This window comes from Rhinoraja longicauda, chromosome 11 (genome assembly GCF_053455715.1).
Source record: "Rhinoraja longicauda isolate Sanriku21f chromosome 11, sRhiLon1.1, whole genome shotgun sequence".
In the NCBI taxonomy this organism is placed as follows: domain Eukaryota; kingdom Metazoa; phylum Chordata; class Chondrichthyes; order Rajiformes; family Arhynchobatidae; genus Rhinoraja; species Rhinoraja longicauda.
Window position 1 is genome coordinate 58,563,148 of NC_135963.1, and position 23,248 is coordinate 58,586,395.

Here is a 23,248-nt window from a genome sequence, read left to right on the forward strand (position 1 = left end):
CCTGAGGATCCTCAGGAAGTGGAGTCTCTGCTGTGCCTTCTTTACTGTGGTGATGGTGTTGGTAGACCAGGTAAGATCCTCTGCGATGTGCGTACCCAGGAACCTGAAAGCGGGTACCCTTTCCACACAGACCCCATTGATGTAGAGTGGGTCGTATTCTACACTGGTTTTCCTGATGGTGGGGAGGTCAGTACCCGTGATGGACTGGGCAGTGTTTACTACTTTTTGCAGTCTTCTTCTTTCCTGGACATTCAAGTTGCCGAACCTGGATCTGATGGAACCAGTCAATATGCTCTGTGCTGTACACCTGTGGAAGTTCAAGAGAGATAAGAATATGGAGGAAGAAACTGCAGATGCTGGTATACACAGAAAATGACACAAAATGCTCAGTGTCCCAGGCAACATCTCTGGATAGGAAGAATGGGTGACGTTTCAGGTGGAGACCCTTCTTCAGACTGAAGAAGTTATAGGAAAGCACATGATCACAGGGCCACCAGGCAAACTCTATAGGGAAAGCACCTGAGATCAGGATCTGTGGTGCTGAGAGGCAATGGCTTTATAGCTGCACCACTGCCACCTAACAAAACCTCTGAGAATTTCTTCGTCAAGGATTTATCTAATTTTCTTTTCCAAAATATGGCTATTTTCTATCTTACTTTATTTGGTCTCGTGGCTTGCATTCCTCATCATAAATAGTTTTGAAGATATTATTGTTTTTTCTGGGTGAATACATGTTTAAGTCAAATCAGAAGGCTGGACTTAAATGAATGCTGTTTTCAGTTTTATTTTCCTTGCAATGTGATGTTTTGTTCAGTTGCTGAAATGTACGAATACTGGTTCACAGTTGAAAGAGTTTTTATTTTTTCTGTTTAATTAATCCCCGATAAGACGGAAATAAAACCTTCAATGAAACCCTCAATCCAAACAGGGATTCTTTTTAATGAAATGAATTTTCAGCGTGACAATTAAATTCGGTGAGGTGGAGATACAAGAAACTACAGATGTTGGAATTGTGCTGGAGTACCTCAGTGGGCCAGGCAACCTCTCTGGGGGACATGGATTCACAAAATGCTGGAGTAACAGCAGGTCAGGCAGCATCTCAGGAGAGAAGGAATGGGTGACGTTTCGGGTCGAGACCCTTCTTCAGTCTGAAACGTCACCCATTCCTTCTCTCCTGAGATGCTGCCTGACCTGCTGAGTTACTCCAGCATTTTGTGAATAAATACCTACGATTTGGACCAGCATCTGCAGTTATTTTCTTATACTCTCTGGTGGACATGGATTGACATCGTTTTGGGTTGGGACCCCCCCTTCAGATTTTTGGCTGGAGTTGAACCGGGATGCTTGAAAATGGAACGAGAAGCCATGTGGCACAAGATGGTGGCACAGGCAAGTACTGAGGAAAGACTGTAGTAGTGAGTCTCTGTCAGAACATGGTTGAAGTGCAGGAGACCAGCAAGAATCACAGAGGGGGAGCTGTGAGAGAAGGTCTCACAGAGCTGTCGGAGAGAAAAGGATAGCCTCTTCAATGACAATAGACAATAGACAATAGGTGCAGGAGGAGGCCATTCGGCCCTTCGAGCCAGCACCGCCATTCAATGTGATCATGGCTGATCATTCTCAATCAGTACCCCGTTCCTGCCTTCTCCCCATACCCCCTGACTCCGCTATCCTTAAGAGCTCTATCAGCTCTATCTAGCTCTCTCTTGAATGCATTCAGAGAATTTGCCTCCACTGCCTTCTGAGGCAGAGAATTCCACAGATTAACAACTCTCTGACTGAAAAAGTTTTTCCTCATCTCAGTTCTAAATGGCCTACCCCTTATTCTTAAACTGTGGCCCCTGGTTCTGGATTCCCCCAACATTGGGAACATGTTTCCTGCCTCTAACGTATCCAACCCCTTAATAATCTTATACGTTTCGATAAGATCTCCTCTCATCATTCTAAATTCCAGTGTTTACAAGCCTAGTCGTTCCAGTCTTTCAACATATGACAGTCCCGCCATTCCGGGAATTAACCTAGTAAACCTACGCTGCACGCCCTCAATAGCAAGAATATCCTTCCTCAAATTTGGAGACCAAAACTGCGCACAGTACTCCAGGTGCGGTCTCACTAGGGCCCTGTACAACTGCAGAAGGACCTCTTTGCTCCTATACTCAACTCCTCTTGTTATGAAGGCCAACATTCCATTGGCTTTCTTCACTGCCTGCTGTACCTGTTGGCATACCTGGAGATTTCACAGTGGAACTGCAAAATGGAGGCACAAAGAACTGCAGATCCTGGAATCTTGTGTAGAACACAAAGTCCTGGAGTATCTCAGCAGGTCTGGCAGCATCTCTGGAGAACATGGATAGGCGGCCTTTCGAGTTGAGACCCTTCTTGAGACTCAAAATGGGAGAGGATTCCAGCTGAGAAAAAAAAAGTGCATTTATTTTGAGAAAGTATGAAAAGCTCCTAAACTTCAGTTTTTCACCTGAAATACAGAGAATGTTTTTGGAATATTCTGGAGTAATTAGAAGAATGAAGAGTAGTGCAAACGGTTTCTAAAAGGTTATGTAGAAATTCAAAATGCCAGATTTAAAAAATGTTTATGGCGTTTAATGAAGGTGAAATAATGTTTGTGATGAATATTTAAGGCAGAGTGCTCTGTCGCTCCCAGTGCACTGGGCCACAGTGATTGGGCGCATGTTTGCACCTGTGATTCCCACATGGCGAGATTCAATCACCGCTGGGCCACGTGGGAGTCAAGGTGGAGAGAAGAAAATAAGTGTCACCACAACCTCTGAGGTGGAATCAGTCAGGGAATTTTATGGAACAGTAAGTTAGCACACAATCAGTCAATTGCTGGAAGCAATTTTCAGCCTATCCTTGACTGATGAGATGAGAATGATCCCAAGGGATTTTCCTTTGGACAGTGTTGTTGCACCTTCAAGGGTGGAGAGGGGGAAGAATTATTGCAGGGTACACATATTTACCAGGGGTGGTGGTTGAGGCAGATGCGATGATGGTTTAAGAGGCTTTTGGATAGGCATATGGATTTGCAGGGGAATGGAGGGATATGGATCACGTGCAGGCAGATGCTTCATCTTGCCACATTTTCGGCAGAGATATTGTGGGCCAAAGGGCCGGTTCCTGTGCTGCACCTTTCTATGTTCTGTGTTCTGCAGTTGTTGGCAGTTGGACTTGCCACATCACAGTCCCAGAGACTGGGGTTCTATCCTGACTACGGGTGTTATCTACACAGAGTCCGTACATCCTGTGACTGCGTGGGTTTTCTCCGGGGCTCCGGTTTCCTACCAAACTCCAAAGACGTCCAGGGATTTAGATTAATTGGCTTTGGAAAGTTGTAAATACTGTCCATAGTGTGTAGGATAATGCTAGTGTGTGGGGTGATCGCTCGACAATGCGGACTTGGTGGACAGAGTTTCCATTGTTGTGTTTCTAAACTAAACTTAACTTTCATAACCATCTTGACACTTTCCGAATAAAACCTGCATCTGCCATTCTCAATTTTCTAAATACTGTATCTCTAAATCTAAACTGCCCAACCTGGTATTTTCACTCAAAAGTTATGAGGTCGCCAGAAGATGAAAACTGGGATCATTGGGTGGGCACTAATAGTACTGTTTATTGCTCTATTTATACCTTTATCAGTCGTGAGTTGCAAGTTTGATTCCAATGTATTAAATTCCTGTATTAAATCATTGTTGAGTTGTATTAGTCTCATTAACAGAGTTTATAAAGGAAGCTTATACTTTGTGTCACTTTGCGATGGTTCTGGAAATGGTGCAAGACACAGGATGAAGGAGAGAGACCTTTTCATTTAAAAAGTGAAGAAGAAAAGCTGAAGAGGGGATTGATTCATGCATGATTAAATGAGACCTTTGCATTCGACTTTGGGCAACATTGGAGGGATGGGATGGGAAATGGAAGAGATGAATCCAAGGATTCTAATCTTGAATCATTTGCTTCCCAAGTTTTACTTTCTTTCTTGTAGGGTGACTATTTTCATTTATTTTACCACCATTGGCTGATACAATACAAAGCAGTCATTTGTGTGCTGTTGGCATTGCTGTTTAAAAATTAGTTTTCCAGTCCCAATGATTCCACCACGTGCCAAGAAAGATTAGCCTCCTAAAACAACCTGATCCGTATATCCTTTGAGCAAGTGATAGTTTTGGGAAAGCAAGAGCTTTCTCACTGACAAGTTTGAAAGCCTTCCTGATATAAGGATTCAAACAGTATAGTAAGGGGAAGGTTAAGTGAGGGGCAGATGCTGGAAATCTTAAAACAGATTAATGTCCCCAACAACCCTCACCAACTTCTACAGTTCTACAGATTAAGTACAAAGCATTTTATCGGGATGCATCACAGCATGGTTTGGGACCAGCTCCATCCAAGACCACAAGAAATTGCAGAGAGTTGTAGACGTAGCCCAGACCATCACACAAACCAAACTCCCTTCCATTGACTCCATCTACACTTCACACTGCCTCGGCAAGGTCACCCGCATAATCAAGTACCAGTCTCACCCTGGTCACTCCCTCTTCTCCCCTCTCCCATCAGACAAGAGGAACAAAAGTTTGAAAACACACACCTCCAGATTCAGGCACAGATTCTTCCCATCTGTTATCAGAGAACTGAATGGCCCTCTCGTCCAGGAGTGTGGACCTGACATAGAAACATAGAAACATAGAAAATAGGTGCAGGAGTAGGCCATTCGGCCCTTCGAGCCTGCACCGCCATTCAATATGATCATGGCTGATCATCCAACTCAGTATCCCGTACCTGCCTTCTCTCCATACCCCCTGATCCCTTTAGCCACAAGGGCCACATCTAACTCCCTCTTAAATATAGCCAATGAACTGGCCTCAACTACCTTCTGTGGCAGAGAATTCCACAGATTCACCACTCTGTGTGAAAAAAAACTTTCTCATCTCGGTCCTAAAAGACTTCCTCCTTATCCTTAAACTGTGACCCCTTGTTCTGGACTTCCCCAACATCGGGAACAATCTTCCTGCATCTAGCCTGTCCAACCCCTTAAGAATTTTGTAAGTTTCTATAAGATCCCCCCTCAATCTTCTAAATTCCAGCGAGACCTCCCGTCTATCTCATTGGAGTCATTTAAACTATATTTAATTGGACATTATCGGACTTTATCTTGTACTAAATGTTGTACCCTTTATTTTTATCTGAACACTGGACGGCTTGATTGTAATAATGTACAGTCTTTTCCTTGACTGGATAGCACGTAAACAAAAGCTGCTCATTGCACTTCGGTACACATAACAATAATAAATAGAACAAAATCAAAATCTTTGCTGACCAGGCAACATCTGTGGAGAGGGAAGTAGAGTCAAGACGTTGGGTCCTCAAAGATGTGAGAGTGCTACAAAGCAGATCAGCTTACTGTAAATGAGTTTACAAATGAATTTCTTATTGTTTTCTCAAAGAGCAGTTTTCATCGCTGTATATCAGTTGCTGCACAGACACAAGGAACTTGACATCCAGAAAGTAGAAACAAGGAACTGCAGATGCTGGTTTACACAAAAAGTCACGACCCAAAACGTCACCTATCCATGTTCTCCAGAGATGCTGCCTGACCCGCTGAGTTACTCCAGCACTCTGTGAAACGTCACCTATCCATGTTCTCCAGAGATGCTGCCTGACCCGCTGAGTTACTCCAGCACTCTGTGAAACGTCACCTATCCATGTTCTCCAGAGACACTGCCTGACCCGCTGAGTTACTCCAGCACGCTGTGAAACGTCACCTATCCATGTTCTCCGGAGATGCTGCCTGACCCGCTGAGTTACTCCAGCACTGTGAAACGTCACATATCCATGTTCTCCAGAGATGCTGCCTGACCCGCTGAGTTACTCCAGCACTCTGTGAAACGTCACCTATCCATGTTCTCCAGAGATGTTGCCTGACCCGCTGAGTTACTCCAGCACTCTGTGAAACGTCACCTATCCATGTTCTCCACAGATGCTGCCTGACCCGCTGAGTTACTCCAGCATTTTGTGTCCATTTAGGATCTTTGCAATTGTTTGTTTTGTGAATCGAGTGTCTGGGGTTGCTCCCAAGCTGGTCTTCTCAGTGAATAGCTGAGCCGTACTAAGTCCTGGGTTTGATTGTTGCATTTAGTGCTCGCTTAACAGTTTACGCCTGGGGGAAGATTTAAATCTGTCTCGAGCCTCCAACCATTGTAGCAGACCTGACGTCTACTGATTGTAACTAAACTTGGACTCCGCATCCGCACTGTTTCACCACCTACTCCTGCAGCCAACCGGACCCTGGGACCAATCTCTGCTAATCCACCGAGTCTTCCTGATGGGCTGATTAGTTACTCTGACAGACAGATGAAGTGTTTTGGCAGCTCATCCTGAATTATCAGTGGGATGGAGGGCTATTTACACATTACACAGAGTATCGAATGCTTTTCCACCTAGCCCACCCTCCCCCCTCCAACCCTTTTCATGAATTGACATCTGGGTGCAAGAGGGAATACACTCAGTTACCAATTTATTCAACTTGCAAGAAGCGTCTGGCCACAAAATAATTAAAAAGCTGTGAATCGGCTGTGACTTGTGCCTTGGAGACCCTCTCCACGTCGCCCTCACCCCCCTCCTCTTTATTATGAATAAAATCACAGTTGTGGCAATAGATAATGTTCACACATTGCAATTAAACAGCGGCAGTGACAGGGGACGAGAGATGCGCAAAGTTAATGAGCTTTCTTGCAGCCCGTGCACTGTAGCCTCTGAAGTAGGGAAGTGATTAAAGCGCAGAGATAATTATACATTAAGTGAAAAATTCTCCCCGGGGATGTCTCGACATAAACAATAACTATTGCAGGAATCCTATGTGGACAATCTTGAACATGTTCTTCTCGTCTGTCAACTTTCAGCAGTATCACATTGGTCGCAGGTTGAGCCTCCTGTTTACCCCAGTAATTCATTCTAACATTGACAGATCTTTCTCACAATTACATTTTCTCTCTGATGCAATACTGGATGTACACAGTCACATGAACTTGTTTTATTCTTTAGATTTAGATTTAGAGATACAGCGCGGAAACAGGCCCTTCGGCCCACCGAGTCCGCACCGCCCAGCGATCCCCGCACACTAACACTATCCTACACACACAAGGGACAATTTTTACATTTGCCCAGTCAATTAACCTACATACCTGTACGTCTTTGGAGAGTGGGAGGAAACCGAAGATCTCAGAGAAAACCCACGCAGGTCACGGGGAGAACGTACAAACTCCATACAGATGGCGGCCGTAGTCAGGATCGAACCTGAGTTCTTGTTACCGTTATGCTGGCCACCGGCATAATCAAGGACCTGTCTCACCCCGGTTACTCCCTCTTCTCCCCTCTCCCATCAGGCAAGAGGTCCAGAAGTTTGAAAAGACATACCTCCAGATTACAGGGAAAATTCTTACCAACTGTTATCAGCCTACTGAACCGTCCTCTCACTAGATAGAGAGCGGTCCTGACCTCCCATCTACCTCATTGGAGACCTTCGAACTATCTTTAATCGGACTTTATTGACTTTATCTTGCACTAAGTTTAGTTCAAGCCTTTATCTTACACTAAACGTTAACTTGAAACTAAACCAATGATCCTGTATCTGTATACTATGGATGGCTTGATTGTAATCATGTATAGTCATGTATAGTGAAAAAAAAACTTTTATTATACCTCAGTACACAAGTCTAAACCAAACTAAACGAAACTATTTCTTTCCAAAAGATGCGTTCCGCCATACAATGCTATCAGGATAGAAACTGTTTAAAAGACACAAAGTGCTGGAGTAACCTAGCGGGTCAGGCAGCATCCCTGAAGTACATGGATAGGTGACATTACAGGTCGGGCCTCTTCTCTAATTTTTCGCCTTTCTCTTTCTGTCATTGTCTATCTCCGACAATGGATCATCTGAATTCAAAAAAAGATTGTTGGTTGAAGCTACTGATTAGATGAAAGAAAGGTCCCAAACCGAAACATCACCTATCCATGTTCTCCGGGGATGCTGCCTGAGTTAATGAACTGAGTTACTCCAGTACTTTGTGTCTTTTTTGGTAATCCAGCATCCTCCAGTTCCTTGTTTCTCCAAACTGTTTATACTTTGTACTTATGTCTTTGAACCATAACCATGTACTGTAGGGCGGGACGGTGGCGCAGCGGTAGAGTTGCTGCTTTACAGCGAATGCAGCGCCGGAGACTCAGGTTTGATCCTGACTACGGGCGCCGTCTGTACGGAGTTTGTACGTTCTCCCCGTGACCTGCATGGGTTTTCTCCGAGATTTTCGGTTTCCTCCCACACTCCAAAGACGTACAGGTTTGTAGGTTAATTGGCTGGGCAAATGTAAAAATTGTCCCTAGTGGGTGTAGGATAGTGTTAATGTGCGGGGATCGCTGGGCGGCGCGGACCCGGTGGGCCGAAGGGCCTGTTTCTGCGCTGTATCTCTAAATCTAAAAAAAAATCTAAATAGAGTGATTTATGTACAATGTAATTTGATATTAGTATTGACTTTTGCAGTCAATCAATTGAGGGTAGAGCAAAAAGGTGGAGGGGAAAAATGTAATGGAGATGTGTGGGACAGGTTTTTTAGACTTGTTAGAGTGTGGTCGGGGCCTGGAACGAATTGTCAGGGGTGGTGGTGGAGGCAGATACTATAGTGGCAATTAAGAAGCTTTTGGAAAGGCACATGGATTTGTAGGAATGGAGGAATATGGATCACTCGCGGGCAGGCGCAGATGAGATCAGTCCAACTAAGCATTATGTTGGGCACAAACACTGTGCTGTACTGTTCTATGTTCTAAGATAGATCAGGTATAAGGAATAGAGCATGTGAACAGGTTATATTGTGGCAAACAACTCGCAGTACCATCACGTCACACCCTTTGCACAAGTATAAAGGTCAATTGTAATTAAGACTGAAACCTAAAGTAATGTGTGCAAATGTTCATTACTGTAGTAGGTTACATAGTGAAAGGCTAATTGGGAGAAATCGTCTTTCACCTTTCTCATTCTATCAATGTCTACCTCCAACAATGGGTCATCTGGATTTTTTTTTTAAATGACTGGTTGAAGCAACTGAATAGAAATATCACTGCAAAGTTCCTCTAATATAGGTTACCAAAAATAGAATGTATGAGTGGGTACGTTACTGAAATAATAGCCTAGGGACTGAGAGCTTGGATCTTTCCATGACAAATCTTAAAAATAAATTCACTGAATCCAGAAAGATATTCCGAGCACCAGTTACACTCAAATGGAGGTGGTAATTATTGTTCTCCCCTGGAAATCGATGACTCTATGAAAGGAAATCTTTTGGCTCTGGTGTAAATTCCATCCTTTTAAAAATCCTAAATGCTGTAACATACAGCTTGATAGCAACCATTTCATTCTTGGAGCAACTGGCTACGGAGAGGGTTGACGGGAGATACACAAGAATGATCCCAGGGATGAGTGGGTTAATGTATGATGGGCATTTGACAGCACTGGCCCTGTACTTGCTAGAGTTTAGAAGGATTCGGGGGGACCTCATTGAAACTTACCGAATAGTGAAAGACCTGAATAGAGTGGATGTGGAGAGCATGTTTCCACTAGTGGGAGTCTAGGACCAGAGGGCACAGCCTCAGAATAAAAGGACGTACCTTTAGAAAAGAGATGAGGAAGAATTTATTTAGTCAGGAGGTGGTGAATCTGTGGAATTCATTGCCACAGGTGGCTGTGGAGGCCAAGTCGTTGGGTTTTTAAGTCAGAGATTCATGGATACTTGATTAGGAGGGGATATCAAGCATTATGGAGAGAAGGCCAAAAATGGAGTTGAGAGGGAAAGATAAATCAGCCATGGTTGAATGGTGGAGTAGACTTGATGGGCCAAATGGCCTAATTCTATTCCTCTGACATGAACTAGGTACATCAATGTGTTACTCACATTTCAAAAACAACTGAAGGAAAAGAGTGAGGTTCTAACCCTTGCTCTTTACTGCTCTTCCTGCCAGTTTATCACATGTCCGATTGTTCTACAGACCAGGGAGTTTGCATTTTTATGCTACTGAATGGCTGAAGTGACTGACGGGAGTTTCATTCTTTTCTGTACTTTTATATTTTGTTTTGAAGAGTTTACTGGGTGTTTAATACCAGCAAGCATCTCGACAGAACCTAAACCTATGTCATCTTGTCCTCAATTTGCGGACTCAAGGCAAGAGACTGTGCATCTACCTGATCTATTCCTCTCATGATTTTATACACCTTTGTAAGATCACCGCTCATCCTCCTGTGCTCCAAGGAATAGAGTCCCAGTCTACTCAACCTCTCCCTGTAGCTCAGACCCTCGAGTCTTGGCAACATCCTTGTAAATCTTCCCTGTACCCTTTCCAGCTTGACAACATTTTTGCTATAACACGGTGCCCATAACTGAACACAATATTCTAAATGGGGTCTCACCAACGTGTTCATCGATTCCATCTTGATGCATCACTCTTGTGACATGTGCCCTCGTGCCAGCCCTTCATTTTTGTTGAACAGGATCCAAAGTGATAGAATACAAGGAATTGACATTTGCTTCCTGCCTCAGGGCAAGTCCGCCATATCGGTACAGGTGGCAGAGGGAAATTGGTGAAAAATACCTCCAGGAGCTGATTCACCTGGTCCATTTTTTAAACCATATTAACCTCATCGTATAACCCAAGAACCATAACACCAACAGTATTGAATTAACATTGACTTTCAAATTAGTTGGTACTTCCACGTAGAGAACAACAGTCAGTAATAATAATAAGTTGCAACCAGTTCCGAGAAAGTTGTTGGTCAAGCAGGGAACTATCAACTGGTGGCTTATTTTTAGTATAGATCAGAAGAAGCTTGGTTTAAATTATTATTTCAGTACTAGTAGTCTGAATAATGCGGTAGTGGCAATATGGTTCAATGAATTGTCAGCTTAGACTGACCTCAAAATACTGCTGAGGGGGAAATCCAGAATCTTTTGAATTGAACGTGGGCTCATCAAAATCATTTTTGTTAAACTCTTGAAGCCCTGCAACTGAACGATGAAGAGTGTATTTTCGTAAGGATTTTGTGGAAAAGTGTAAGGTAAATGGTCTTATGGTTTTGTCTAGACTATTGACGTAGAAGTTGGTTATATCCACTTCTGCCATCCATCATCTCAACACTTTTCCAATCATTTTGCCATCTCGCTTGTGCTTCTATGCAGCCTGTATTAAAATATTTTACTTCCTTTATTTTGCAGGGAAGAAGACAAAACCATATTTGATCACTGCAGAGAGAATAACATTGATCATGTTTTTAAAGCTCTTGTATCTAAGAATGTGGATGTTAACCTGAGGGATGAGGAGGTATGTTGTTCAGTGACACTTTCTCAATACATTGACTACATTGACATATGTTGAACTCTGTTCTATATTAACCAGTTTGCTAATACATTTAAATTCTCAATAGTGTTTAAAATTCATGTTAAATGTTGATTTTTGGTCCAGAAAACTTGTTTTAAAGTTCCTCCGTTTTTTAATCTTGGCAAATAATTCAACGTAAAAATAAAAATTGACTTTGCACTAATAAAACCTTCCCCTTCCTACCTGAAGGGAAACATTCAAATGAGGTAGAAAAATTCTGAACTGAAATCTCAAGAATCACGAGTGTTGACAATCAAAATTGAAAGGGAACAATGATATTCTTACTTGCAGCAGCACAACAGTTATTAAAATGTAGTACTCTGATAACATCATAACAAACAACGAAAAATAAGTTTAGGATATAACGAAAAAAGCAAGCAATAATAATGCAAAAACAAAAACAAAAACAATGCCCCCCCCCCCCATGTCTATGTAGTTTGGAGCTTATTTGGAGGTTGTAGTGTTTAATAGCCTGATGGTTGTTGAGAAGAAGCGGCTCCTTAACCTAGACGTTACAGTTTTGAGGCTCCTGTACCTTTGTCCCGGTGGCAGGAGTGGAACGATAGCGTGGGCAGGGTGGTGTGGGTCTCCGATGATGCTGGCTGCCTCTTTGAAGCAGTGACTCAATGCACTTATAGAATGAAGGCAGTGTATTGTCCTCAACCACCGCAGTAATTAAACGAGGTGCAATACATTTTCTTTCCCATTGTTTAAAACGTATTCTTGATTATACATTTCTATAAAAGCCGAGAGAATGTCAGGACATTTTTGTTTGTTAAATAATAAAACAACATTAATTATGGATTTGATTTTTTCAATTTAAATTACCTTGCTCTTGTTTTTAATGACATCTCTATAAGGGAACCAATCACACATCAATTCACCATTATAAGCAGACAATAGACAATAGGTGCAGGAGTAGGCCATTCGGCCCTTCGAGCCAGCACCGCCATTCACTGTGATCATGGCTGATCATTACAATCATCCAGAGAATTGGCCTCCACTGCCTTCTGAGGCAGAGAATTCCACAGATTTACAACTCTCTAACTGAAAAAGTTTTTCCTCATTACATCTGCTCAGTCCTATAAAACGGAAAACATACTTTTGAGAGAGAATTTGGATTAAACCCTAATTTTTTTGTAAGATGCTTTGCCAATCCTTTGAGCCCACTATGTAGAAACAAGGAACAGCAGATGCTGGTTTACCAAAAGGATGCAAAGTGCTGGAGTAACTCAGCGGATCAGGCAGGTATCTCTGGAGAACATGGATTGGTAACATTTTGGATTGGGACCCTTCAAAATGATTGTAGTTTGTGGTGGTGGTGGGGGTGGCTAGAAGATAGGAGGGAGTGCTTCAAATGATAGGTGGATACAGGTAGGGGGAGGGGGTTGAATGTCAGGTAATTGAACACAGGCCAGTGATAAAGACTAAACATGAGATATAGATAGAAGAGGCATGAGATTTAAAGTGAATGGAAGGAATATAGATGGAAGTTTGGGGGGAGGGGAGGTAAGGGGAGGGAAGGGAAGGGAAGGGAAGGGAAGGGAAGGGAAGGGAAGGGAAGGGAAGGGAAGGGAAGGGAAGGGAAGGGAAGGGAAGGGAAGGGAAGGGAAGGGAAGGGAGAAATGGGTGCACATCCAGATCGGGCTCAGGGAAGAGGCTACGATTTTCATTACATTTTTGTTTAGTTAAATACCAAAGTGTCCCCAGTTCTGGGAGAAATTTCTTGAAACTCCAGGCACCTCTCCATGAAAAGTCAATAGCTAATCCATTGTTTTAGTTGTGAACTAAATGGCACTCCTGTCTGATAGTTTGTTTTCACTTGAATAGATTGGTGAACCCCAGCAGAGGTTTTGAGTAATCCAGACACTACACTGCCTTCCCTTCTCTGCAACAATAGAATGGGCCCACCGAGTCCACACCGACCTGTGATCCCTGCACATTAACACGATCCTACACTAGGGATCTTAGGCCCCTAAGTGGCTGACCATGGGTGGTGCATCTTAGTTGGCTGCTTGCTCCACACCTCGGCTAGCGCAGCGTTGCTTGTGGCTGAAGAGACCAATGTGGGAGTGACAGTCTCTGTGGCAAAGGTCACATTAGTGTGTGGTCTCTGGTCTGTTGAAGTTGCTGCGCTCCTTTCTGCGTGCTCGCTTGTCTTCCGCTGCATTCATCAGTTTCTCTTCCCCCGTTTTGAGATGTTGGTTCAGGGTACTTCTCCACCTCGTGCGGTCACCTGCAAGGCTCTCCCAGGTCTCCACATCGATGTTGAGCGCCTTCAAATCTCTCTTGCAGACATCCTTGTAACGTAGCTGGGGGCGGCCGATGGTTCTCCTCCCAGATGTCAGCTCACCATAGAGGATGTCTTTTGGAATACGGCCATCCTCCATGCGGTGGACATGGCCCTGCCACCGCAGCCTGCGTTGCCTGAGTAGAGTGTACATACTCGGAAGGCCAGCGCCAGACAGAATCTCGGCGTTGGACACTCTGTCTTGCCAGGATATACCCAGGATACGGCGGATGCTTCTAAGGTGGAAGGTGTTGAGTCTTCTCTCCAGTCTGGCATATGTAGTCCATGTCTCACTGCCGTACAGCAGCGTGCTGTTGACACAGGCGTTGTAGACTGCTATCTTTGTCTTCACTGTCAGCTTTGGATTGGTCCACACTCGAGTTGTGAGGCGAGCGAGAGTTGTAGCTGCCTTCCCGATCCTCTTGTCAATCTCTGTGTCCAAGGAGAGGTTGCCGGTGATGGTGGAGCCGAGGTACATGAACTGATGGACGGCATCGAGTTCGTGGTCGTCGATGGTGATGACAGGCGGTGCCTCTGTATCCTGTCCCAGGACGTTCGTCTTCTTCAGGCTGATGGTCAGCCAAAAGTCCTTGCAAGCCCGATAGAAGCGTTCCATCAGTGACTGTAGTTCCTGCTGGGTGTGGGACACAACTGCTGCGTCATCGGCGAACAACATGTCTCTGATGAGAGCTTCACGTACTTTTGTTTTGGCTCGGAGGCGGGTGAGGTTGTAGAGCTTGCCGCCTGATCTAGAAAGCAGGTAGATCCCCTCTGTTGTGCTGAAGGCATGTTCCAGGAGCAGAGTGAAGAAAATCCCAAAGAGTGGGAGCGAGGACGCAGCCTTGTTTGACGCCACTGCGGATGTCGAAGGGCTCCGAGAAACTGCCATTGAACTGCACTCTCCCCTTGGTGTTGATGTGGAAGGATTCTATCATGCTCTGCAGTTTTGGTGGGCAGCTGATCTTTGGGAGAGCCTTGAATAGGCCATGACTGCTGACGAAGTCACTCGCCTTGGTGAGGTCAATGGAAGCAATATACAGGGGCATCCGCTGTTCTCTGCACTTCTCCTGGAGCTGATGAAGGGAGAAGACCATGTCTACTGTTGACCTTCCAGCTCGGAAACCTCACTGTGACTCTGGGTAGACACGTTCTGCCAGCTTCTGCAGGTGGATCAAGATGACCCGAGCAAAGACCTTGCCGACGATGTTGAGGAGGGAGATGCCTCTGTAGTTGTTACAGCTGCTTCTCTCGCCCTTATTCTTGTCGAGGGTAATGATCGTGGCATCCCTCATGTCCTGAGCTACAGCTCCTTCATGCCAGCACTGGCAGAGGACTTCATGCAAAGGAAGCAGTAAGGTGGTCTTGCAGTGCTTGATCAGGTCAGGGGGAATGCCGTCGCTGGCTGGGGCCTTGCCTGAGGCCAGGCTATCAATGGCCTTGCTGAGCTCTTCTACCCTCGGCTCTCCATCTAACTCATCCATGGTCGGCAGGCACTAGATGGCATCAAGGGCTGAGGAGGACACAGTGTTCTCTCTCAAGTAGAGGTCGGAGTAGTGTTCCACCCATCTCTCCATTTGCTGCCATTTGTCTGTGATTACTTCCCCAGTGGAGGATTTAAGGGGGGGGAATCCTACACTAGGGATAGATTTTACAATTATACCCAGCCAATTAACCTACAAACCTGCACGCCTTGGGAGTGTGGGAGGAAACCGAAGTCTTCGGAGAAAACCCACGCAGGCCACGGGGAGAACGTACAAACTCCGTACAGACAGAACCTGTAGCCAGGATCGAACCTGGGTCTCTGGAAGGTAGCAACTCTACCACTGTGCCGCCATGCAGCCTAGTATTAGTACTGTTTGTACTGGAAGAACAGTGTAGTCTATTATCATGGCAGAAAGTGCCTAAAAATGTTGCTCAATTGCATTTTTTTATGGGTAACTATGTAAGTGTCTCGTACAACTTTGGTGCAAGATATTCAGGAATGATGAGTGTTTTTGAATGTTTATTGAGCAGTAATTGGCTGGGGTGAGCAGCAGAGGGCAGTATATTGTTGCAGTACATTAAAGCAATCTGTGTAAATCTTCGCTTCCTCTCACGGTCCTGATCATACCCCTTTAAAAAAAAAATTACATTTTGTCACACACTTGAACAACTATAGTCCTTATACATTCATAGATTGAGACATGTCGAATTCAGTAGGGTTCATTTGAAAACACAGATCAAATATCTGCCCTTTCATCCAGAACGACTGCTCTGGTACTTGATGTAATTTTAGCAATTGCTCAAATTTTTGCATCATGCTGTGGTATTGAAATTGTGTTTCAAACTCAGAGAAATCTGATTCTTGATCTTCAATGAAGGATTCATTCTTCATTGGCATAAAGTTGTGATTTGGATAGCATTAACCTGTGTACTTAACTGTGCTAGTTTTTACTTTTGTCACAGCAGCAAAGTATCCTGAAAATATGATGGATTGTGAATGAGTGACAGATGACTTCCAATGCACATCTGTAGGGATTCACCATAAGATAATTGGGCACAATCAACCAACAAAATCAGCATTCACAGACTTAATATACCACAACTAAGCTTTTGCAGAGTGAAAATATCTCATCTGAACCAGCTGAAAGGCAATCTATAATATTTTTTAAAACAAAATAAACTGCTGGTGTCTGGAGGAAACTGATTGTATGCAAGACCATATCCGATTGAGGTGGCTGCTCTATCTTAGTCTTAATGCAGCAACCTATCTCATTTTTCCTTCCTGATTTGTGTAATGTAATTGCCTTGTCTTTTGACCCAGCCAGATCCATCATCTCATACACACTAAGGATTTCAGTAAGTTCATGGATTGCTGTATAGTTAAACGGTAGCTGTTGCTGATGGGAATTGCAAACCATGCAATTCTTATCCAAGCTCAACAAGAGTCACTTCAGGCTTTTTTTTGGAAGCTGCTATTTCACTTCACTATGTAATCTCCAGTCCCATTTCATTGAGTTGGTCTTTCCCCTCAAACTTAGAGTTGGCATATCAAGGAAGAAACGTAACTTCCTCACCTATGAAATGAGATGTCTGTGATCAGTGAGGAGAAACATATTTAATAGCAAATACCATAGATGCTGATACTCTGAAATAAAACATTAGAAACACTCAGTCTATTAGACAACAGGCCAGGCAATACAAGAACAGGCCAGGTCATGCAAGGACACATCTAGAGAGAGAATAAGAGTAGACAATAGACAATAGGAGCAGGAGGAGGCCATTCGGCCCTTCGAGCCAGCACCGCCATTCAATGTGATCATGGCTGATCATTCTCAATCAGTACCCCGTTCCTGCCTTCTCCCCATACCCCCTGACTCCGCTACCCTTAAGAGCTCTATCTAGCTCTCTCTTGAATGCATTCAGAGAATTGGCCTCCACTGCCTTCTGAGGCAGAGAATTCCGCAGATTCACAACTCTCTGACTGAAAAAGTTTTTCCTCATCTCCGTTCTAAATGGCCTACCCCTTATTCTTAAACTGTGGCCCCTTGTTCTGGAGTAAACCTTTAAGTTATGTTTTTTATCAGAACTGAAGAAATTAGAGATGTAATTAATTTTAGACATGTATGCTTGAGAAAAATGTGATAAATAGGAAAAACACAGCTGCAATCTTTGGTCAAATTCTTTCTTTATGTCAGTTGTTGAGTTACTTTATCTTTAGAAACAGTCAATATATATTTATACACACTGTATTTCTATTTTCTGTAGCAAAGTGGATGACTTTGCATGAAGTGCCTGTGAATAAATCTGCACTCCTTTGCTTACCTAGGGCAGAGCACTACTACATTGGGCCTGTGACCGAGGACACAAAGACCTGGTCGGGATGTTGCTTCAACAAAAAGCTGAAATCAATAGTCGGGTAACTGGAGATGGCATCTTTACATTCTTATTTAGAAACTGCAGTTGCAGTTTGTGTTTTTTTAAGTGTTCATGTGGAAAAACTATAATTTGCTTTAAAATATCTTATATTTATATCACAAGAACCACAGGACATATTCTGTTGCCTTATTGCATGGGGTTGCATTGCACGAAAACAGACTATTTGGCCCAACTAATGGATGTTGCCAGGACTAGAGGGTGTGAGCTACAGGGAGAGGTTGAGCAGGCTGGGTCTCTATTCCATGGAACATAGGAGGATGAGGGGAGATCTTATAGAGGTATACAAAATCATAAGAGGAATAGATCGGGAAGATGCACAGAGTCTTTAAGCCAGAGTAGGGGAATCGAGGACCAGAGGACATAGGTTCAAGGTGAAGGGGAAAAGATTTAATAGGAATCCGAGGGGTAACCTTTTCACACAGAGGGTTGTGGGTGTATGGAACGAGCTGCCAGAGGAGGTACTTGAGGCTGGGACTATCCCATCGTTTAAGAAACAGTTAGACAGGTACATTGAAAGGACAGGTTTGGAGGGATATGGACCAAGCACAGGCAAGTGGGACTAGGGTAGCTGGGACATTGTTGGCCGATGTGGGTGAGTTGGGCCGAAGGCTTTATCACTGTATCACTCCATGATTCTATGACTCTAGTCCATTCTGGTTATGCTCCACTTAAGCTCCTTTAGTTTAGTTTAGTTTAGAGATACAGCACGGAAACAGGCTCTTTTGCCCACCGAGTCTGCGCTGACCAGTGATCCATCCCCACACAATAACTGTCCTACAAAACAGTAGGGAAAATTTCCCAATTTTACCAATCCAATTAACTTCCAAACCTGTACGTCTTTGGAGTGTGTGAGGAAATTGGAGGCTCTGGAGAAAACCCATGCAGATCATGGGGAGTACGTACAAACTCCTTACAGACAGCATCCTTGCTCAGGATTGAACCTGGGTCTCTGGAGTTGCAGGTCGGCAATTCTTCCACTGTGCCACTCTTTCTTTTAGTTTAGTTTAGTTTAGTTGATTGTCACGTGTACCGAGGTACAGTGAAACGTTTTTGTTACATGCTAACCAGTCAGCGGAAAGACAATACATGATTACAGTTGAGCCATCCACATTGTACAGATACTTGATAAAGGGAATAACTTTTAATGCAAGACAAAGTCCAGTAAAGTCCGATTAAAAATAGTCCAATGAGGTAGATAGTAGTCTTTGTGCGGGGAAAATCGCGATTTGATCTGTTCTTTAGGAAACCTTTCTAATCCATTGGCACCGGGTAATGCACGGGCTGTCTGTACAATTTCCTTTCACCTCTCCCCTGGTTGTAAGTTCATTATTTTGTTTCTGTACAATCCTGTGGTAGTGTCTTGCTAGCTGAGAGCAATTCCATGAAAGGTGATAGCAAATTGCAGCTGGTCAAAATTAATGGGTTAGGTTTCAGGTCAAGACCCTTCTTCGGCCTTGACCCAAAACATCACCCATTCCTTCTCTCCAGAGATGCTGCCTGTCCCACTGAGTTACTCCAGCATTTTGTGTCTACCTTCGATTTAAACCAGCATCTGCAGTTTTTTCCGACACAAGTTTGCAACTATGACCCGTGTTACTGTCCAGTTGAGTTACTCCAGCATTTTGTGTCTGTCTTCGGTGTAAAACAGCATCTGCAGTTCCTTCCTGCAGCTGGTCAATCCATATTTAGAAGACAGAGTAATATTTTTCTTGTAAAATGTTATTATCATTTGTTGCATTTTACGTTTTAGCTTAATAACACACTGCTTTTTAAAAAAGAATCCCTGATTTATTTTTGCTTGGGAAAAAAAGATGTGTAATTGATATTTGGCGCCAATGGCGGTGAATTGTTGAGTTTGCTTCCCCTCTGGGGCAACCACAACAAATGAGTCCACACTTGGGAAATGAACCCATTAATACGCCCACGAAGAGCACAGCACCTTACTTGTTGGTATTTCTATGTTCCCCAGAGACAATGATCCGCATTACTGAAAGGTACAGAGAGACTATGTTGGTACTGGCATGAAAATAGCCTGCACTTCAGATTTGAATCCTGGTGGAAAATATCCTTAATATTACAAAAAAACTGTACCTTCTGATGGCACATCCCAGTTCTTGTTAAGCTTTGAGAATGTGCAGGTGATACTTCTGCTAAACTGCTATTATCATCTTAATGAAACAATATTTCACGACTATTTAGGCTTTAGACTTCAGTGATACAGTGCGGCAAAAGTCCAGTAAAGTCCGATTAAACATAGTTTGAAGGTCTCCAATGAAGTAGATGGGAAGTCAGGACCACTGTCTAGTTGGTGATAGGATGGTTCAGTTGCCTGATAACAGCTGGAAAGAAACTGTCCCCGAATCTTGTCAGGGCAGAGCTTGTTTCAGAAATCTGGTGTGGGGAATTCATAATGGATTATCGCTTCGTCAACGTAAAGTTTTTGCTGGGGATATTATCCAGGGAGAAATTGCTGACATCGGTTTGCCTACTTTGCCAATGGATTAGAAAGGTGCATAGGTGTAGCGCATAGGTCATACCTCTCCACTATTATGTCATGCTCGTTATAGGTGGTCTATGTCTCCAAAGGGTCCTGTCGACGGATTGTGTGTTTAAAGTCTTGATCTTCAAATGCCCTGTCTCTGCAATATGCGGTGGAGAGAGTCAACACAATACAATACAATACAATACAATACAATACAATACAATACAATATATCTTTATTGTCATTGTACAGGGGTACAACGAGATTGGGAATGCGCCTCCCATACGATGCAATAAATTAATTAGCTAGTCAGTATTAATTTAAACAACCCAATGAAACAAATTGGAACAGTTTTAAAACAGTATAAAGTGCAAGTAGGTCTGTACCGGTTCTCTGTGGGATGTGACCATCCGGCTCAGCAGGACCGGTTTATAGCAGCTATGGCCCTGGGGATGAAGCTTTTCCTGAGTCTGGAGGTGCGGGCGTAGAAGGCCTTGTATCGTCTGCCCGATGGTAGAAGTTCGAACAGACTGTTGCAGGGGTGTGAAGAGTCTTTGTGGATGCTGGTGGCTTTTCTGAGGCATCGTGTGTTGTAGATGCCCTCCAAGGCTGGTAGCTGTGTTCCGATGGTCCTCTATGGACTACCCGCTGAGGAGCTCTCCTCTCTGCCTCCGTGCAGATGAGACACCACACAGGGATGCCATGTGTTAGGATGCCCTTCAGGTTCTTGGCCGTCCATATCTCTGATCGCAGTGATGCTATCACAAAGAAGGCTCAGCGACGCCACTACCTCCTTAGAAGACTGAGAAGATATCCTGGCGACACGGGATCAATGAAGCAAGGGTCGGCCTGGCCCAGCACAATGCTGTCTGCTCCTTCCATCGTTGCTCCGTGCAGTTGCCGCAGGCTGCGCTCGATCCGCTCGTTCACCAAAGTGCTGTAGGGCCCCTCTGCCATCACGACCACCGCAAATGGACCGCTGTACGTCACCTCCAGCCACCCCTCTGCTCCTGTGCACCAAGGTCGCCTGAGGCGATCACACAACTCTAGGGCACTTTTTGTATACACTGGAATTGGTTTGTGTACACTGGAATTTAGAAGGATGAGCGGAGATCTTATCGAAACATATAAGATTATTAAGGGGTTGGACATGTTAGAGGCAGGAAACTCAGAGAGTCGTGAATCTGTGGAATTCTCTGCCTCAGAAGGCAGTGGAGGCCAATTCTCTGAATGCATTCAAGAGAGAGCTAGATAGAGCTCTTAAGGATAGCGGAGTCAGAGGGTATGGGGAGAAGGCAGGAACGGGGTACTGATTGAGAATGATCAGCCATGATCACATTGAATGGCGGTGCTGGCTCGAAGGGCCGAATGGCCTCCTCCTGCACCTATTGTCTATTGTGGGTACAGGAGGTGAGTTCACGACCGTTCACAGCCACCGACCTTCCACCGCCACCATCTTCGAATCCCTACCCTGACATAATTGAAACAATTGCTATCTTCTGTAACCTATTATTAATTTTCTATTCCAACCCGAAACATCACCTATCCATTTTCTCCAGAGATGCTGCCTGACCCACAGTATTATTCCCGCATTTAATGTCTATCTTTGAGATAAACCAGCATCTGCAGTTTCTTTTTATTACATTATAATTCATTTTCTGCTGCCCATCAGATCGCTGCTGGGAAGAATCTTATTGATGATCAACAGCCCTTGCTTTACTTCATCTTCTCTTGTCCCTCAACCTGTTATCCCCACATACCAGCCAGTTAGCAGCCGTCAAGTGTTGTTACCAACTCTGACGATGAAGTACTGGTGAAGCTGTAATCCACTGTGTTTCTACGTAATTTGGAAGCAGCTGGTGAACAAGGAGAGCTTTTCAGGTGTGAAATTTTCTTCTATTTTGCAGCACTTAAGGTTTAGCAAGGATCGTTTCGTAACTGTTGGATTCAGATTCCCTATTTCGAAGGAATTTGAAGAAAGGTCCTTTTTCTGCGAGGGTGACAGATAAAGCCTTGTTAGATTTCCCTTGCTGTACAGACCCAACGATCTGGATGGAATCAGGTCACATTCCAAGGCCGGCCACAGGTGTGGAAGTGGGTATTATCCACAATTATCACAGCGGCCATTTACTCTGATAATGGTGTTTATTTGACAATGCCTCTTTTGTTGACATTTCAAACCCTCATCACAAATCACAGTGTATTGGAACTCCTGGGAACAACATCGAGCATTCCAAACGGCATGTCTTGGTACGTGGGAAGATGGCTGAAAACAAAGTATGGGCATTTAAATGTCTTTTCTTTTTAGAAAAGAACCCAAATTTGCTTTTAACACCAAGGACACTTGAGATTATTTTTGTGCTGTGATGTTGTTTAACAAGGGTAGAACTCTGGCCAGTGAAATGTGATTTCTCTGATATAATCTTTGTGCTTTGAGATTGCTTTGTTTCTGCAGCCCACTGCAGCTCAGCAATAAAAAACGTTACATTATGAGGCCTATGTTTCACACCAGCTCCATTATGACAAATGGAACTTGGCTCTTCTCATTGCTGTGCTTTAAATAGAATGGAATCCATCGTGGTAACATTTGGGGCTATTAAAAAAAACTAAACTAAGCAGCTTTCAGAAGGTCTGAAGAAGGGTCTCGACCTGAAAAGTCACCCATTCCTTCTCTCCCGAGATGCTGCCTGACCCGATGAGTTACTCCAGCATTTTGTGAATAAATGCCAGACTGAGATGGTCCATTCCATAATATTCCAATCTCTTCTGTTCTCTGTATTTCACCGAGCCTGCGCTGACCATTGACCACATTAGTGCTACGTTATCCCACTTTCACATCCACTCCCTACACACTAGGGAGCAATTTGCAGAAGCCAATTAAACTACAAACCTGCAGTTCTTTGGAATGTGGGTGGAAACCGGAGCACCCAGAGAAAGCCCACGTGGTCACAGGTAGAACGTACAAACTCCACACACACAATACCTGTGGTCAGGATCAAAGAAGTGTTTCTGGCGCTGTGAGATAGCAGCTCCAGCTGTAGAAGTTGGTGAGAGTTGTTGGGGACATGCCGAACCTCCTAAGCCCTCTAAGGAAGCAGAGGCAGTGGTGGGCTTTCTTGGTCATGACTACA

General features: G+C 44.0%; 1 protein-coding gene across 2 annotated transcripts in view; it reads left to right on the plus strand.

Annotated features, from left to right (window-relative positions):
- The window catches only part of acbd6 (acyl-CoA binding domain containing 6), a 404,357-nt gene that overhangs the window by 293,990 nt on the left and 87,119 nt on the right, over window positions 1-23,248 (plus strand). For both annotated transcript variants that reach the window (XM_078407810.1, XM_078407811.1), the window contains 2 exons: window positions 11,265-11,370; window positions 17,526-17,615. In XM_078407810.1, the coding sequence (XP_078263936.1) occupies window positions 11,265-11,370; window positions 17,526-17,615 (196 nt within the window). The remainder of the gene's footprint in view (window positions 1-11,264; window positions 11,371-17,525; window positions 17,616-23,248) is intronic.